Genomic DNA, 17,732 nt, shown 5'->3' with positions numbered 1-17,732 from the left:
ACAGAGAGGAATCATCATCATCATCATCATCATCATCATCAGGCCTGAGATGCTTTCAACCGCCATGTTCATTACATTTTCCTTTTGATTGAATTTTGTTTTCCATGTGGAGAAAACACAAAATGTCCATTCAAAGTGGTTTATTTAATTGTCGCTTACCTGTTGCATTACGTAATCAATATCGTGTGTGTAATATCATTACCACGAATGAAAAGCTTATGGATCTTGTTTTCCTAATCGATTATCGTCAATCAATGATATTATCAGGAAATGTACCAGTCCGGATGCTGACAAAAACTCATATAATACTCAAATTACGATAAGGAGTGTTTTAGAACTCAAGCTAGAAGAACACGTTACATTAGAAATCAATTAAATCAGAGCCAATGTCAGCAGTGCACCCTGAGGATATTGATACCTGTTATTGCTACCCATTAGTTATTGGTTTCATTATTAGTATGACTGAGGGTATTATTCAATATTGAGCTCTGCTTTCTAAATGCAGCAAATCATTTTTAACAAAGCAGCTCCATTCATTCTTTCACTCCTATTATTGGGTACATCTGTATGAATATATATGCTGATGTTTATTCATACACGTCTTAACTTCTTCTGTGTGTGTGTGCTTGTGTCAGACACTGAATAATTGTCGCGCTTCATTCCAAGATATTAATAGCTTAGTGTCCTACAGTTTAGCCGTGCTGACCAGGCCTGCTGGGGATCCTCTGATCTTTGCCAGTAAATATGCTCATCCTGCTGATAGTAAAACAGCCTGCTGCCCCATTCTTAAAGATGCCGCCTGGATGAGTCAGTTTGCTCTGGGCAGGAGTCAAAGGAGATGCTGTATGCCAGTAAATAGAGCAGTGAAAATCATTTTTACGACGAAAATATGAGGAAAATAGCAATACCTCAATAGGCAAATAGTCAAATGACACTCTGGTAAACAGGTACCAGCAGGAAAATGTACTCAGACACCACAAGTAGAAGAACAAGTAGAAGAGTGGTTTAATTATTGGATTACATAATGGAGGTTGTCCTGACCGGGAGCAGAAACAAACAAGTGTGTGTGTGTGTATATGTGTGTTTTCTTCTTTGCTCAGTGTCCTTATAATGCATTAAGAGATCAGCTGAGTCTAAATGAAAAAGTACCTCAACCTTGTTTTTGACTTGGGGGGGTCAAATTGAACATTGCATTGATGTCCTCATTAAATGCCTGCTGCTTCATTTTGTGCGCAGCATCACAAATCCAAAGTGACGTCTTGGATATTGCACACCAACCTGGGGAGCAGGGTGATGCTGGAGTACGGGTCAAGCGGCTGATCAGCAGTGCCTGAAACAACCTTTAACAAATCTATTTCTAAAGTAGATGTGACGCTGCTGCTCAACAGATTCATTAGATCTAGTCCAGTCACCGTAGACATTATTACACAACCTGAGAAATACACTTGAAACGTCTTACCTCATCCTGGGGGGCGTTGTCTCTCCCTTTAATTAGAGGGAAGCTTCAGGAAATGTAACAGGTGAAGGGTTTAATTATATCATTAAGAGGTTGTCAGGAGTTACGGGTGGCAAAATGAATAAGAAATCAGGGCTGGTCTGTACAAATAATTGAGTTTTTAGTTTTTTTTGCTTTATTCAGCCACAGATAAGGTCATAAAACAGATTCTATACTTTATCAAGAGTTGTCTGATCATTTACTTCACCATAAATCAATAATTCCAAGGTTTCTATCATCAGCTTGGTTGTGTTTGGTCTCAATCTCATTGCAGGTGTGAGTTCATGTGCATGTTTTGTTAAAATTATAGATGTATAAACTTCGCATTTCGAGATTTATTCATTTTAGTTTGTTTTTCTTCCAGACATAACAAGAAGAGCCCATTAACTGAAGGAGAGTCAGCTGATTTGTGAGTCCTTGCACCCAGAGGAGCTCGATCACTCGGCCTTTGTGTGAAACCCTTTGAGTTGTTTCTCATTATCTGCTTTCACATCTACTGGGCCTCTTTAAGATGGAGGAAGGCTATCAAAACCGGACTGCCTTTATCAAAGGTGCCAAAGACATTGCCAAAGAAGTCAAGCGACAGGCGAGTAAGAAAGTCGGCCGTTCTGTAGATCGGGTGACCGACGAGTACAGCAGACGCTCCTACAGCCGATTTGAAGAGGATGATGATGATTATCCCATGCAAGGGAGCCAGGATGGAGGCTACTACCGCGGCGACAGCCAGGCAGCCAACGAGGATGAAGGCGGCCACAGCGACTCCACGGAGGGCCACGACGAGGACGACGAGATCTATGAAGGCGAGTACCAAGGGATTCCCAGAGCCGAGTCAGGCAAAGGCAGCCTGGCCGGCGGGCCGGGATCGATCGAGGCCGGCGGGCCGCAGTTCAAAGATGTCGGCGTGTCCGAGGCCGAGAGGCGAAAGGACCAGGAGGAGCTCGCCCAGCAGTATGAGACCATTCTGCAGGAGTGCGGCCACGGCAAGTTCCAGTGGACCCTGTACTTTGTGCTGGGCCTGGCTCTCATGGCGGACGGCGTAGAGATCTTCGTGGTCGGGTTTGTCCTCCCCAGTGCCGAAAAGGACATGTGCCTGTCCGAACCAAACAAAAGCATGCTGGGTAAGCCACACCTGCAGACCGAACAAGCATGACGCCATTTTGCACTCAGCTGGATAAACACAATCAATGTTGTTAATAACATTCCTGTCTCCGTCTCCACAGGTCTGATTGTATATTTCGGTATGATGGTGGGTGCGTTCCTCTGGGGCGCTCTGGCTGACCGGATAGGCCGCCGTCAGTCTCTCCTCATCTCTCTCTCCATCAACAGCATCTTCTCCTTCTTCTCCTCCTTCGTCCAGGGCTACAGCACCTTCCTCTTCTGCCGCCTCCTCTCGGGGGTCGGGTAAGTGTCTCTGTGCCGGCTTATCTGCGGCCCCCAGGCTCTGCTTCATTATTGTGACAAGAAGGCAGACGGGCCATAAACGGTCAACCATTGTTTACTAGAAAACACACCCCGTAAATCAGAATCGTATATCCTCCTGAGAACCTGCGTCCTCATATGGGGACATACATCCCTACACATTATACATCATTGTGCTTAACGTACCTGTGCTTAACCTGTTGTCCTCACGTCCAGAAATGCTAATAAGGAATCTGTGTCCGGCTCTTTGCAGGATTGGAGGCTCAATTCCCATTGTGTTTTCCTACTATTCGGAATTTCTGTCCCAAGAGAAGCGTGGGGAACACCTCAGCTGGCTCTGCATGTTCTGGATGATGGGGGGAATATATGCATCTGCAATGGCCTGGGCCATAATCCCACATTATGGTAGGTTTCCTGTGTAATCTTAATTCCTGAGTTTGTGAAGTTCTAGAAACTGCAGCACCTGCTCGTCTCACATTTGTGGGTGTGAAAGTTACCGCCTCATACACGACGGTAACAGTGGAAAGTTGAGACTAATTGCTTCCCTTTTTTTTGTCATCACAGGATGGAGCTTCCAGATGGGCTCGGCGTACCAGTTCCATAGCTGGCGCGTGTTTGTGTTGGTGTGTGCGTTCCCCTCTGTTGCCGCCATCGCCACGCTCAGCGCCATGCCAGAAAGCCCTCGCTTCTACTTAGAGGTTTGCAGATATCATTGCAGAAACCATTAAAAAAAAGTACAAATGTGGCCTGTTTCTCAGTTTTTACCTCTAAATGCGACGTTGATTCACTTTTATGAACAGAACGGCAAACACGACGAAGGCTGGATGATTCTGAAGCTCATTCACGATACCAACATGCGGGCAAAGGGATACCCAGAGAGGGTGTTTTCTGTGAGTATCCTGCAACAACAACAACGCACATCAAGGCCAAAACACTCAATCCCTAATGTTGCTTTAGCATCGTTGTCACAGGGCGACGTGCAGGCCGTGCTCTGCCTCTGAATCACATCTGCTCTTTAATCCAAGGTCACCACCATCAAGACCGTGAAGCAGATGGACGAGCTGGTGGACACCGGCACCGACACGCCGGTCTGGCAGCGCTACAGGCTGAAGCTCACCAGCCTCTCGCAACAGGTGAGTGAAGTGGGGGAAAATTAGCAAATTACAGTCTGGGCGTGTAAATCTGGAGATTTCTGCTCATCTTTTATTGACGTGTTCTTCATATTGGTGCATATCGTTTAAAGCCCAAGTGTTATAAACAAACACTTCACCAGCGTCGTGCTCAATGTTTTGCCATAATCTGCTCTCAGCCTCTGCGCTGGTACACATGCACGCCTACGCTCTCTCTCTCTCTCTCCCCCCACGTCCTTATGAATCTGCCTCTGTACCACCTGCTGACAGTTTATTGCACCATCTCCCCTCCTACAGTGAATGTAGCTGCGTTTTCTGAGAAATGAATCTGCAGTTTTGTGCTGCAGGCTGGTAAAGGAGACACTCCCCGAAAGCAAATCTCCAGGGAGAAACCAGTCTAGATGTTCCTTCAAATGACACTTTGAGCTGATATGTCCCCCAAAGCTAGAATGCAATCGGAGCGTGACGTCTTGTCTTGCGTCTTCCAAAACGTTCTGACATGGCCAGCAAATGCATTTCTGTTCTCTTCTCTCCCACGTCGCAGATTCGGAGTAACATTCTCGCCTGCTTCAGCCAAGAATACAAGCGGACCACTTTCATGCTCATGGCTGTTTGGTTCACTATGTCGTTCAGGTAAAATGAAGGCAATCAAATGCTCCTCCAGGCAACTCTGTTTTTCCATGGCTGTACTCAGAATCACAATCACTTTGGCAGGCTCATCTGTTCTTCCCTGACTCACTTTATTGCAGCTATTACGGCCTCACAGTTTGGTTCCCAGACATGATCAAATACATCCAGAAGCAGGAGTACGAATCTCACACCAAAGTGTTCACCAAGGAACGAGTGGAGCACGTCACCTTTAACTTCACCCTGGAGAACCAAGTGCATCGCCAAGGACACTACTTCAATGACAAGTGAGATGTTGTTTGGCTGTAGAGTGAAGGGATTCAGTAATACACTATGATTTTGTGAATACACAATGTAAAATCTCAAAATTGTGTCTTCAAGGTTCCTGAACCTAAAGATGAAGTCCATGGTGTTTGAAGACTCTGTGTTTGAGGAGTGCTACTTTGAGGACATCACCTCCACTCACACCTTCTTTAGGAATTGCACCTTCATTGCAAGCTTGTTTTATAACACAGGTACAAAAGAATTACATTTATGTTCATAGTATATCCTTTGTTTCAAACATTTTTCTGTCAGGATCAGGAGCAGATTTCCCCCCAGGCTGATGGATCAAACACTGTATGTCTAATTGGGACTGCTTGAGGCTTTCAGTCAGACCAGTGGGATAACATCTAGTGGTGGAAATTACCAAAGTGGAATTTATGTTTTGTCACATTTCACAAAAACAGGAATTGCTGCAGCATGCTCTGATATGGCCTAGCAGTTTCCATGGTTACCGCGCATTAATACCCTGAAAGAACTTCTTGAATTCACTTCATTGTGTGGTGTGGTGGATATAACAGTGGCCGTAATGTGACAGGTGTTGTTTCATCAAAGTAAAACTAAGAATTGTGATAACAATCAAAACAAAAGAGTGATTCAGCAAAACTGTAGAAACAATAGAACTGCATCCTTGGGCTGCATCCTCTGCTGTTACCTTAACAACACAAGTATATTGTATATAGAAATCCACTCCAGAAAGACATTAGACAGCATCCAGATCATCCTGATCGTATTGTCTTATTAGTAATATGGCCTCTTTCTTTCCTCAGATTTATTCAAATACAGATTAGTGGACTGCAATCTGGCGAACAGCACATTCCTCCACAACAAGGAGGGCTGCATGCTGGACTTCAGTGACGACTTCAACAATGCCTACATGATATACTTCGTCAACTTCCTTGGCACGTTGGCGGTGTTACCAGGCAACATTGTCTCCGCTCTATTAATGGACAAAATTGGCCGTTTAAGGATGCTGGGTAAGTTACAGATGGCGGCTTGGAGCTTTGCAGGCAACTCCGCAGCAACCGTGGCAACTATTGATTTTTGTCTTTGTTGATTTCACACAGCGGGGTCCAGTGTCATATCCTGTGTGAGCTGTTTCTTCCTGATGTTTGGCAACAGTGAGTCAGGTATGATCGCCCTCTTGTGTCTGTTTGGTGGCATCAGCATCGCCTCGTGGAACGCTCTGGATGTGATCACGGTGGAGCTCTACCCCTCGGACAAAAGGTACCAGGGCAATGATCTTCTGTTCCAACTCTTCTATTAAAAACTAAAGTAAATTGCATGCAGTATTTGTACAATATATTTGGCAATCAGTGCAGAAAATGAGACTTTAAAAACCATCACTGTCAGGATACATACATTCATCAATTTAAGGCCCCAAGAAGTTCACATTTCAAATTACCTGCAGTTTAATGTACTGTGTGAACTGATTTAGAACAATATTGACAGAAAATGTAGAAATTAGTATTTTCTGTTGGTGTGCTATAAAACACATTTATTGCCACATACAGTAAAAGTCAGATTTGTACTTAAAATAGCAAATTCCTTTCTGTTATGTTTCTGGGTTGACAATACCCTACGCAGAAGTTTTTAATATCTGTTACATCTGTGAATCTTTACTAAGGATAACAACAGAGAGAGGAACACGGATCACTTCGGTGCCTCTAATCCCGACTGAGTTTGTGTTTGTTGTGTTGTGTTTGTTCAGGACCACAGCGTTCGGCTTCCTGAACGCCTTCTGCAAGCTGGCCGCCGTCCTGGGCATCAGCATCTTCCAGTCCTTCGTGGGCATCACCAAGGCCGTGCCCATCCTCTTCGCTGCCGGCGCACTCGCTGCAGGCAGCTTCCTGGCGACCAAGTTGCCTGAAACACGGGGCCAAGTGTTGCAGTAAAAAACAAAACGACCACTAGGGCGGCAGCAAAGAAAACAGCTGAGAAAGTGGGCGAACAAAACAGCGAGAAGAATCCTGAACGTCCGTCTGAGATGTTCAGTGCTGCCCGACACAACACAAGAGAACAGACCCCCATTTTAGGCTCAGCATCCTTTGAAATATGGACTATGCACACAGACCCACAGCGATTAAATCGACGAGCACACTGGCGTAGAATAACAATTTGCGTTACGACAACACACAACAATTTACAGCTCCGATCTTTCACATCCGCCCTCGTTCTAGCCGCGCGCGCGCGTTCATTCTTAACGCGTCGCATTTCACGCAAATGTGCGGCCGTGCGCGTTTGAAAAGATTTTAATTTATGCGCTCACCAGTAGGTCTTTATTTATTTATTTTTATCGGTCCACATAATTACAAGGTTGAACACATTTAAAAGACAGAGTGGTCAGATGTTGAGGCCAGAGAGATTTAAAAAAAAAAAGCCATTTATAGAGAAATATTTATTCTGTGGATGTTAATGATTGTCAGAAATGAACACGACATTCTTATTTTATGTTCATCCTCAGCCTTCTTTTATTTAAATTTATTCTTTTTACAATGCTGCTTTTAACCCGCCCACCCCCCTTGTGACCTGTTAATGGTACGTTCCATTTTAAGCACTCTGACCCTTGTAGATGTTATTAGAAGTTTTGTCTTTGCTTATCATTTGATAAGGTTTTTAGAGTAAATTTCAGGTTAAATCTATGACACTACATCAAAGCATTACAGCTAGATTCATTCAGAAACGCAAATTTCATCCACTAAGATCATCATCGTCCTCTTAAGTCAGTCTAAAACCTTAACGTAACCTCAAAACACAACACGATGATGATGAGGTTTACATTAACGACGTCACACGGGAACCTCGGGACAGACTTTGGTCAAGTGCTAAATGTGTGTGTGTGTGTGTGTGTGTGTGTGTGTGTGTGTGTGTGTGTGTGTGTGTGTGTGTGTGTGTGTGTGTGTGTGTGTGTGTGTGTGTGTGTGTGTGTGTGTGTGTGTGTGTGTGTGTGTGCGCGTGCGTGTGTGTGCGTGCGTGTGCATGTATGTATGTTTGTCTTTATTATGGCAGGATTATTCCTTTTTAAACTCACACTTTCATGCAACCCATTCACTCTCTTCTAACACTAAAACACAACATTTTAAATTGTTAAATCTGTTGGAGTCACTCATTTGTTTTGTTGCTCGTTTAAAATCTGAATTTTATGTACTTTTTTCCCCGCTTAGGCTTGAAAAACATGCAGTATATTTGTTACGCCCTTTAAAGTCATGACGTGACGTTAATTTTCATAAGCACAAATCAAAAAGGGACCAAAAAGAGGAGGATGGATAAGTCTGAACAGCAGTGGAGTTCATCAATCAGGCAGCAGCACAAAGGGAAACAGATGATGATGTTATTGTCTTGTTTGCTTCAGTTTAAGGGCTCCTATTCTGTCCTTCCTTCATGTTATCTATAAAGCAGAGTGACCGCAGTCTAATATCCTCAAGTACTTTAATATGGCTTTACTCGCAAATAACCAACGGGTTGATGTGTGAGTATCATAATCTATACATATCACTACTTCAGTATCATTTCTCCAAAGTTGTACATCACATGTGTGAGGACAATCAGTGAGAGAGGACGCGGGCGGTCCTGCCCAGTCATTTAAATGCTAGTGTGTGTGTCTGTGTGTGTCAAGGTTTCCTTCACTTGTCCCCTCATGTTCCCCTAAAGTTAATCCAGAAACACTCCTTTCATTTGGATCGTATCTCCACTACCGGAGTTTGTCTGACCTCTGCAGCTCTGTGTGTGTGTGTCTGTGTGTGTATGCATGTATGTGTCTGTGTGTGTGTGTGAGGAGAGAGAGTGATTGCCAGTCTTATTGGTGTTATATAGCTGGTTTGTGTCATTCTCGGAGTGTGTGTAGGCATCAATAGAAACTGTGTGTTGCGCAAAATATGTCGCATATTTTTCTACTTTTTTCGTTCTTCTTTTGTGGCGTTTTCATCCCCGCGATGATTACCGCTTAGTTAAAGACCACGGAATAATATATAGATGCGTTGCTCTTCATAACAGACTCGGGTGCTCTTTTGCTGATAAAAGTCAGTCTACGGGGAAAATAAAAGAATAACCATAATAACAAACTCTTGGAGACGTGAACTGGCCTCAGATTGTTTAGGAGGGGGAGCTGAAGAGTGCAGTCTGTTCCACCGTTCAGCAAAACCGTCAAATTCCAACTTTAACCTTCACCTCTAATCCTTCTATATTCTACCGAATCGTGACGCATGTTTGTATCGTATCGTCTGAATTGTTGGACATCCTGTATGCCAGCCGTTCTTCGTCTAAAAGCAAGAAAATAGTGTGTTAACTGTTGTTCGATGACATAGACTTGTTGCTTGCCGTGGTTGTTTTTGATCACAGTGGGGTTAAATAGGTGAAACTTGAGTGTGTGTGTGTGTGTGTGTGTGTGTGTGTGTGTGTTCTGGAAGTTAGTGGTGACTGTGCTCCTTGTGCACCTTTTGGACCCAGGTGACGTTTAGAGACGCCTGCACTTGTGTGAGAAACGGCCGGAAATCGGGCAATACACTTAAAGGTGAAGGAAGCCTAAAATGTGCAGCCAAATCAGTGTGTAAAGAGTTGAATCTGACACTTGTTTTGTCCACGTGGGTCCGTTTAAATGGAGGACAGTGTCAGAAAAATTGCGGAGCCTCCCCACCTCCCTGTGCAAAACAGGAAGTCGGCCTTTAATTTGAAAGGACGGCGGTTTATCAACTCATCAAAAGAGCGCCCTCTGTCGATTGAAGCTCCTGTCCAAGATGTTAAAGTTTACTATTTAATGTTACTATATGTAGATTTTCATTCTCTCTCTATATAAGATATCAAATGGGTCAATGGTTTGAGTTTTAGCTTCGTTTGCAGTGACGTCACGTCATGTAATGGGATTCGGTCAAAGTAAAGCCAACGCCACACAGGGAGGCTTCACGTGACGAAGGGTCAGGGGTCGGGGGTCAGGGGTCGATAATGTTGGATGGGCAACTTTTTATGGCCTGGTTTCCGTCTACTCGTCCCGAATGAAGCACAGCGATCAAAGAAAATTTGAACATTCGCAGTAGATCGTCCTCAAACCGCAGCGTCTTTTAACAAACAGACCAATTGCATTCTGGGAGGAATCTTTCCCATTCTGTCCCCGCTCCTCAGGGATTGACTGGACCGAGCCATGCCAAAAAAAACAAAAACAAATCGCCAAAAACCCCTTCGTCTGTAAAGAACTAGAATCCCTCACTGTAGATGGAGCGCAGGACGTTTGTGTTTCCTTTTCGTTTGACTCTACCTGTACATTACAATGAGAAAACTCAACTCTAAATGTGAGTTCACTTCAAAAATCAGTGTACTGTGTGTAGAAACTTGTAGATGTTTGTATGTGCAAGTATGGCATTTGTGGAACAAAAGATCAAGGTAAACAATTTAAAAAGTGTTCAATATGACAAATCTATTGTGTGTTGTCTGTTTTGTAAATGAAGACTAAAGATCTTGGTAAATTCAGTATTTATGACTTCTGGATATTGAGATTATTTTAGTGATGCTGAAAAGGTGCTGTATTTATTTTGTGTCAAAATTGTTGATTATGCTGGAATCTGCACTTTTGTGCCTGTTAACTATCCAGTCAAAGAAAATTATAATGGAAATAAAAACTGTTACAGCAGACACCAGTTTGGTTTTAACTTCATAAGGTCAAAGCGCTGACACCTGATTTTGAATGGGACCTGTACGTGTTGGGATGTAGTATCTTTGTTTGCTCAAGGGGACATCAGCAGCCTGTGAGGTACCAACTACACATGGGATTGAAGTCATGGAGGTCAGAGTCATTTGACCCCCAGTCATTTACAATAGAGCCCATTCCCCAGTACAGCACATTTTAATTTAGTGCTCAAGCATGTCTATTGTGAGATACCTTAAGGTTGATTGGTAAGGTCTGGCTTCTGTAACTTGATGAACCATGAAGTAAGTCCTACACCCATCATCTTCATGTACCGGCCATTGCTTCCCCTCCACCTGCAGAGTCAGTCAGGCGCTCCAAGCTAAAGTAAACCCATCATAAAATCCTTAAAAGCCCACAAGTCAATTTTGAAATCAAGTTGTTTATTTCAGTTTTGTCAGCAGAGCTTTAGAGACTACATTCATGCCTTTGATGAATCATGATTTGACAGTGCATCCAGGTCTGTGCCAGCTGGCGATCACATTTTGGGATAGCAAGCAAAGCGGGCGATGCCGCACTGGTTCTTCCTGTTGCGAGCCATCTTGACGTAGCCTTTGTCGCCATATCTTTCACTCCAACTACGAGCGAGTACAAGAAAAAGTTAAGGGCATTGTTAAGAGCAGTAAAGTATAGAAGTCACCTTAGTGCACCAACCTGTTTTTGACGAGCCAGTAATCTTGTCCACCCTCAGTGCCGTAGCCTACAACCAGCACGCCGTGGTTAGTGTACCAGGTGCAGGTGTTGTCCACGTACACACCTGGGAGACAGTTCCTCTTTTCAGCAAAGGCCAGACTTTACATGGTATAACCCCTGCATCCCCCACCTCCTCAAGTTTGTTCTGCTTCTAAACCTGAAACTATTAACCACTCACCGTGGCGGTAGAAGCTAAATTTGTGCCGGGAAGCGTCAATGGCGACTGAGATGGGCCCGATAAAGGCCACAGCTCTCTGCAGTGCCCCCTCATCCCCGCGTGGCAAGAACCTGTATCCAGTGCAGCCAGCAACCTTCTTTGCTGCCTTATACCTGCAGGATCCAACCTGAGGAGTAAGAGAGTCAGTGAGCATATGAAGGCCCCCTCCCAGAGTCCTGGAGGATTTTTGCCCAAAGGGGTCAACAGGAGACCAAGGCCTCACCTTTCCTTCATACGGGTAGGCCTTCTCAGAGGCGATGCCGTTCTTCATGACATACAGGAAGGCGTTGGCCATGAAGCCGCCTTCGCACCCATGGTTGCCGTATTTTGAGGAGCAGTCCATCAGGTTCTGAGTGCTCAATGACATCAGGGTGCCCGTCTTCTTCTTGAGTTGCCCCTCCAGAGAGCCGACGGCACTGAAGGCCCAACAGGAGCCACAACTGCCCTGCAAGTCACAGTTGGACCCACAGAGGTCAATATCTCAGCTTTGATTAATGCACAAGTTACCGTCACAGCCTCAGTGTATAATCCGCACAGAAACCAGCAGCTATTTCAGTATTAACTTGCATAGCCACATCACCTGCATTTTGACCGGGGTAACAAGGCCTTGTGTTCTCCAGTCCACCATAGCCGGGATGGAGGCGTTGACCTCAGGAAGTTCAGATGTACTCTTGTCCAGGTCAGTGGGCTCATGGCTGCCCATGAGCATGTTCTTGATCTCGTCAGATGTCTGCAGGAGAGGACGCAAAATAACGCAAACGCTTCCGAGTTACGGACACAAGTGACGTGCGCCATGCTCACCATGTCTCCCAGGTGATTCATTGCTAGTTCGTAGGTGTGCAGGCCCAAGGTGGCCTCCAGGTTATGCAGGTTAATCATTTCCAGGTGTTCTTCCCAAATCCACCTACGACCAGACTCCTCAACCTGGAAAGAGCATTAACCCAATGTCATACATGCACGAGAACACAAAACAAAACTGCTAGTTTGACCGTATTTCATGATCATTCTACCTGATGAGAATACACTTTATCATGCATCTTTTTCCACAGTTCCCAGTGTTGGTCAAGTTCTGGTTTAGTCGATGCAGCTGCAAGGCCGGACACAAAAAGGAAGAGCAGGCCTGTAGACATATCTGCATAAGTGGAACAAGAGTTTCGTAAGTAACTTTGGTGACTAAATGTCAAACCACATACACACAGAGCTCAAAACATCACCAGATAAACAAACGCAAACAGGGTCAGCGTTACCAAATGATCACACGCTCCACAGAAACCAGAACTCACTTCACCACCACACAGCAGCAGGACAAATCCTTTTCTTCCATCTGCTCTTCATCCAGGAGGCTTTATATACGCTCCACTGCTCTACTGCGCACCTGGAAATCATTCCATCAGCAGCTGCAGCAATTAACACAGCAAAGCCACAGCTGCCATTGGTGGAGGAAACAGTAAAGTGAGCCTGTGGCAAGATGATACAGGTAAAAGACACGAATGAAACTGATGATGATGTGCTGATTATGTTTATTTGCCCTTTTTAAACTTCTCAAGCCAAAACAAACTACAGAACATTTGGTATGTTATCATATGTTTGTTCACTGGCCCATCATATTAATATTTTTATACTAAATATATCAATTTCTATGCATCTATGATCAATAAATGACATAATCAAGAATATGAAAGACATTGTTAAAGGGACAACAAGCAGATACTGAATGAAAACTCATTTAATTAAAAAAGGAACTCGTGATCATATGCAAAACATTTAGAAAGACCAAAAGAGTCACAAAAATAAAGATTTATCGATGAAATTCAAACTTTAAACCAGTTTCAAGTTTGTGTTTAAGTAGATAAGCAGATTTGGCTGATTGGTGATTTGTTGTCACAGTGTCGGGTAAACTGGAAAAGTGGCGATTCCACACATATTCCTCTTGTTCCTGGCGATCCGGATGAATCCTCCTTCACCCCACGACGTTCCCCAACTAGGAGCACACAAAAAAACGCTCCTATTGAATAATTCCATATGTACAGTGTAAAGTTGACTATGTAAATAAATCAATCACCTGTTTTTCACCAGCCAAAAGTCTTTTCCTCTGTCTGCACCATAGCCAACGATCAGAACGGCGTGATTCAACCTCCTGGGGTCACACTTTGGTGTGTCATACACACCTGACCAACAGAAGTAAATATGATATATATATATATACGTATATTTCAAATGTTGTGCCTTAACTAAACATCAGGCCTAAATCTATACCTCTTTTGTACAGATGGAAAGATGGCAGGTTGGCGTTGACAGCTGTGGCCACTGGTCCCACTGTGGCGATGGCGGCCTGCAGGGACATTTCGTTTCCACGTGGAAGATACTTGTAGCCAGAGCAGTAACCAGCTTTTCCTTTGGCGTCGTACACACATATCCCATCCTACAAACAGAAATGTAAGTTACCAACAGTTCTGATGGTCAATATGCCTGCACTCATACTTCCTTTTGTTTCTTTGTAGATTTTGTGCTCTTACTTATTCATTTAATTTGTCCTATTTGTGTTTCTTTTACACTAGAAATATCTTATACATGTGCTGCTGATACGTCTCCATTGTGTGCTGAGGATGACCTTGTGTTTGTAGGGATAGAAGCTCTCTGAGTCGATGCCTTCGTTCGCGATGACATATCTGAAAGCTTTGCCCATGTTGCCCCCTCTGCAGCCATGGTTGCCTTCCTTAACGCTGCAGTCCACCAAGTTCTGGGGACTCAAAGGAACGAGGACACCCGTTCGTTTCTTCATCTGGCCCTCCAGCGCCCCCACAGCGCTGAATGCCCAGCATGACCCACACGGACCCTTTTTTAGAATAAGAAGAAGTAGAAATCTGTTTATCCTTATTCATGTTTTCCTCTTTCAAACAGCTGATCTGTCTGCATTCTTACCTGGTTTCGGACCGGACTGACCAGGCCTCTCTCCATCCAGTTCACACTCTCAGGTAAGCGGCTCATTTGCTTCAAGGTCCAGTTTTGAAAATGAATGGGTTCGTCCATCTTTAAGCCATTCATCTTCTCATTGACCTCCTCTGCTGACTTTACACAAAAGATGATGACTAAAACATCAGCATTCAACGGTTCTTCACTCTTCTTGGACATTAATCAGTATAATTGCATATTTTAATGTGTAAAACTCCACATTTTGGTGTGTTAGACTTGATTGATTCTTCTTTACTTTACGTTGTACTATTGCTCACTTTATGATAAAATATTTATCATTAGACATTGTAACTGACTATGATCAATGGGGGGACAGATAAAATGTTTGTCATGCTGTTTTTATCCACTAGAGGTCCCACTTGTGTTTCACACCTGATGAGCAATTTACAGGCCTGAGCCAAGTGAAAGATCATAGCCTACTGTACACATACAGTAAATCATGTCTGCGTCGTGTTTCTTCACTAAAACAAATAAAAAATAAGCATTGAAATGAGCCTTGTAAATATATTTTTCATAGTTTTTGGACTCTGGTCTGTAATCCTTATATAACATCATATTTTCTTAGATATATTAGATTTTCCTCTATAATATCGGTCCACATACATAGAGAATAACAAAACTACATACATATCTAAAACCTACATGAATGTTAGAGAAAGATTAGATGTTCATTCAGGGTTTAGTCAACATGTTTGCGTGAGGAAGATTTGCTATTTACGCTCCTATATCTCGAAAAATGGCCTGTTTTCTGTGCGGAGGAGTGAGAATCACGTTGTGTTGTCAGCGGAGCAGGAAGGTACCATATCAGACAGCTCGTTTATTCCCAAAGTGAAGCTGTGTTGTCCTCCTGAGGCTCCCTGGTTGTGTCTCAGCACCCGTTTCATGTTCTTTTCCCAAACAGCTCGCCTGTAGACCAGCTCAGTCTGTGACAAACACATGATGACAACAGGATAGGATAGTTTACTGTGTGTGTACGTGTGTGTGTGTGATTGTGTATTTGTGTGTGACACGAGACAGAGTTACATTTCTACAGTGGTACCTGATTATTGTAAACCTTATGGTACTTAATTTTCCACTCTTCCCACTCTTCATCTAAGGCAGACGAGGACTGACCAAGAACCAAAAAGGTTGAAAGCAATGCAACAGACAAGAAGCTCATCCTGCCAAGACAAAAACAAGATCAGACACCTTATATGAGCAGGTAGGAGTCATTAAAGGCACAAGATAAACTGTCCAAACACAAGAAACAAATACATGCATCATTCTGATTTCTTAATTAATTAAAGCTATCTGCAATGATCGATTGATAAGTCCTGAGCCAACTCTACTCTTTTAACACTCTAATCAATAAGCAATTATTATTATTTGTTATTATTATTATTATTATTATTATTTAAATGACAACCTAAGCTATGATTGGGGACATCATTGGAGACAAAACAACAAATATATATCTTTTACATGTCTATGAGTAGATTAAAAGGCTACGGGGACAAATCAGGTGAGTAGATTCAGGCTCAGAACTTATGAATCAACCTTCGATGTGCCCATGTGTCTGCCTCAGCTTAAGAAAGTCAGAAAACTCAATACAACAGTACACATGTGCACATTATGGCGTTCAACCTGAAACTTCATCACCATCATCTTCATCATCACCATAATTCATCATCATTTTCTATTTATCGGCCAGTTAGACTTTGTACAAACTATTGAAGGCTGCCACATGCTGCTATTGTGGGACATTAGACATCATTTCTCCAAAAGAAATAGAATAGAATAGAAATTACTACTTATCTAAATTAATACTGTCTGAAATTAATACTTATCTGAGCCTGTTTCAGCAAATCTGTAACTCATATCAGCCATGGGAAACAATCTAAGAAACATAGACAATTACATTTACCTTGCTGCTATGAACGCTGCCGGGTTAAATCTGTCCCGGGGAGGAAGTCCACTTCTGTTTTATAAACCACAGAAGACTTACACTTGAAAGAGGAAGCATAGTCTCCTGACACAAAGTGGCTATCCAGTTCTGTTTTCTCTCTGCATCTGTTACGAGAATTCATCATGTGATTTTAATTTACAACCAGATGCAGAGAGCAGAGGTACAGGGTGGAAAGACAGAAGCTCAACTGGGAGGACACTCATTAGTGTTCATACCCCTGCCAAGGTTAAACAAGCCAAAACAAAGATGTGTCTTGTTCCAGTGAGATGCTGACCTAAAGAGAAGCGAAAGCCCCATAATAAACAGAATATACAATAAATTCTACATTCTGCAGAGTCAGCATCATTTGGGATAGTTGTTGTTGTTGCTTGTTTGTTATCTTTAATAATGTGCCAGGTCCAATGTTAGTCCACCAGGTTCAGCTCAGTTCTGCAGAAACATCCCAGCATGCATCGCCAAACAATGATGAAACAATATGATAATTAAAGATAAGAAGATGTTATCCAAATTTGACTTGATTTGTTTGAGGGTGTCGTTGACATTGGTCGCTGATCTTTTCTATTTTTTTGGACACAGAAGTGCTGACGAACGCGGGATCCAAGGGACCAGATGGTGATTTTTCTGACTCAGCACTGGCATTTCTTCTTTTATGGTGGTGCAAAACACACAAAACACACCTACATGCACAATTTATGCACTGAGGAATACCTGTTATAGGCTCGTAAGGCTGAATAAATGAAGTCAAACGGAGCCGTTGAATAGATAGATGGTTTAACGACTGAGAGGCAAAAACGTATTATTGGATCGGAGAATAGTACCCCGTCCTTGACCCTACAGAGCTCTGAGTCTTCACCACCTGGTCTCCAACGCAACGCCACAAGGTTGCTCAAGACATTAACAAAACAGAAGCATTTGGACTAATTGATGTAACTCTTCCCTTCATTCACTGATGGTCAGGAATTCCCGAAACAAATTTAATGCAAAATGTACACACACTTCACGTTAGTTGGTCCAAATCAGAGATCTATTCTGCTCAAACTGATGCAACGATCGACCGAAGAGATGCAAACTATCCCCATATTTCCAAATGTCGCTCCTTAAATTCCTTCCCATCTGTTGTTACTCCTGAATCTCTATATTTGGCTGACCTGCGGCTGCCTCCTGCCATCCAGTGCAGCTTGCTGGATGGAGGCCATGAGCAAGTCCATATAATCCCCCAGCATGCACCAAGCACAGGC

At 43.3% G+C, this 17,732-nt stretch overlaps 3 protein-coding genes across 3 annotated transcripts; 1 reads left to right on the top strand and 2 right to left on the bottom strand.

Annotated features, from left to right (window-relative positions):
- Nucleotides 1–2,006: 2,006 nt before the first annotated feature.
- LOC142989664 (synaptic vesicle glycoprotein 2A-like) lies at nucleotides 2,007–6,887 on the top strand. The gene is made up of 12 exons (XM_076139293.1): nucleotides 2,007–2,613; nucleotides 2,716–2,896; nucleotides 3,168–3,319; nucleotides 3,479–3,612; nucleotides 3,715–3,804; nucleotides 3,940–4,047; nucleotides 4,589–4,677; nucleotides 4,794–4,958; nucleotides 5,053–5,186; nucleotides 5,763–5,969; nucleotides 6,060–6,219; nucleotides 6,704–6,887. Exons 1-12 carry the CDS (start codon nucleotides 2,007–2,009, stop codon nucleotides 6,885–6,887), a joined length of 2,211 nt encoding a protein of 736 aa, XP_075995408.1.
- Nucleotides 6,888–11,047: 4,160 nt separating this feature from the next.
- On the bottom strand, nucleotides 11,048–12,989 carry LOC142989666 (cathepsin K-like). Its single transcript, XM_076139296.1, has 8 exons — nucleotides 12,860–12,989; nucleotides 12,587–12,708; nucleotides 12,378–12,500; nucleotides 12,157–12,306; nucleotides 11,800–12,021; nucleotides 11,538–11,703; nucleotides 11,321–11,423; nucleotides 11,048–11,244 (listed from the first exon to the last, which is right to left on the bottom strand). Exons 2-8 carry the CDS (start codon nucleotides 12,704–12,706, stop codon nucleotides 11,145–11,147), a joined length of 984 nt encoding a protein of 327 aa, XP_075995411.1. The 5' UTR covers nucleotides 12,707–12,708; nucleotides 12,860–12,989; the 3' UTR covers nucleotides 11,048–11,144.
- Nucleotides 12,990–13,076: 87 nt separating this feature from the next.
- Nucleotides 13,077–16,457, bottom strand: ctss1 (cathepsin S, ortholog 1). The gene is made up of 8 exons (XM_076139295.1): nucleotides 16,372–16,457; nucleotides 15,589–15,709; nucleotides 15,350–15,472; nucleotides 14,499–14,645; nucleotides 14,188–14,412; nucleotides 13,833–13,998; nucleotides 13,639–13,744; nucleotides 13,077–13,557 (listed from the first exon to the last, which is right to left on the bottom strand). The coding sequence occupies exons 1-8, from the start codon at nucleotides 16,434–16,436 to the stop codon at nucleotides 13,458–13,460; spliced, it is 1,053 nt and encodes a 350-aa protein (XP_075995410.1). The 5' UTR covers nucleotides 16,437–16,457; the 3' UTR covers nucleotides 13,077–13,457.
- Between the last annotated feature and the right edge of the window lie 1,275 nt (nucleotides 16,458–17,732).

Source organism: Genypterus blacodes, unplaced genomic scaffold (genome assembly GCF_046128005.1).
Source record: "Genypterus blacodes isolate CSIRO-AG114 ecotype Tasmania unplaced genomic scaffold, CSIRO-AGI_Gbla_v1 ptg000438l_1, whole genome shotgun sequence".
In the NCBI taxonomy this organism is placed as follows: Eukaryota; Metazoa; Chordata; class Actinopteri; order Ophidiiformes; family Ophidiidae; genus Genypterus; species Genypterus blacodes.
This window is presented reverse-complemented; position numbering and strand designations above follow the sequence as displayed.

What these genes read in the sequence shown, in the direction of transcription:
- LOC142989666 (XM_076139296.1), bottom strand. Translation starts at nt 12,706, where the DNA reads ATGTCTACAGGCCTGCTCTTCCTTTTTGTGTCCGGCCTTGCAGCTGCA. An exon ending in ATAAAGTGTATTCTCATCAG is followed by an intron (nt 12,501 to 12,586) that starts GTAGAATGATCA and finishes TGCTCTTTCCAG; the next exon opens with GTTGAGGAGTCTGGTCGTAG. An exon ending in ATTTAGCTTCTACCGCCACG is followed by an intron (nt 11,424 to 11,537) that starts GTGAGTGGTTAA and finishes ACTGTCTCCCAG; the next exon opens with GTGTGTACGTGGACAACACC.
- LOC142989664 (XM_076139293.1), top strand. Translation starts at nt 2,007, where the DNA reads ATGGAGGAAGGCTATCAAAACCGGACTGCCTTTATCAAAGGTGCCAAA. An exon ending in GCCCTCGCTTCTACTTAGAG is followed by an intron (nt 3,613 to 3,714) that starts GTTTGCAGATAT and finishes TTTTATGAACAG; the next exon opens with AACGGCAAACACGACGAAGG. An exon ending in GGACACTACTTCAATGACAA is followed by an intron (nt 4,959 to 5,052) that starts GTGAGATGTTGT and finishes TGTGTCTTCAAG; the next exon opens with GTTCCTGAACCTAAAGATGA.
- ctss1 (XM_076139295.1), bottom strand. Translation starts at nt 16,436, where the DNA reads ATGTTTCTTAGATTGTTTCCCATGGCTGATATGAGTTACAGATTTGCT. An exon ending in GCTGAAACAGGCTCAGATAA is followed by an intron (nt 15,710 to 16,371) that starts GTATTAATTTCA and finishes TTGTCTTGGCAG; the next exon opens with GATGAGCTTCTTGTCTGTTG. An exon ending in TTTCCATCTGTACAAAAGAG is followed by an intron (nt 13,745 to 13,832) that starts GTATAGATTTAG and finishes TCTGTTGGTCAG; the next exon opens with GTGTGTATGACACACCAAAG.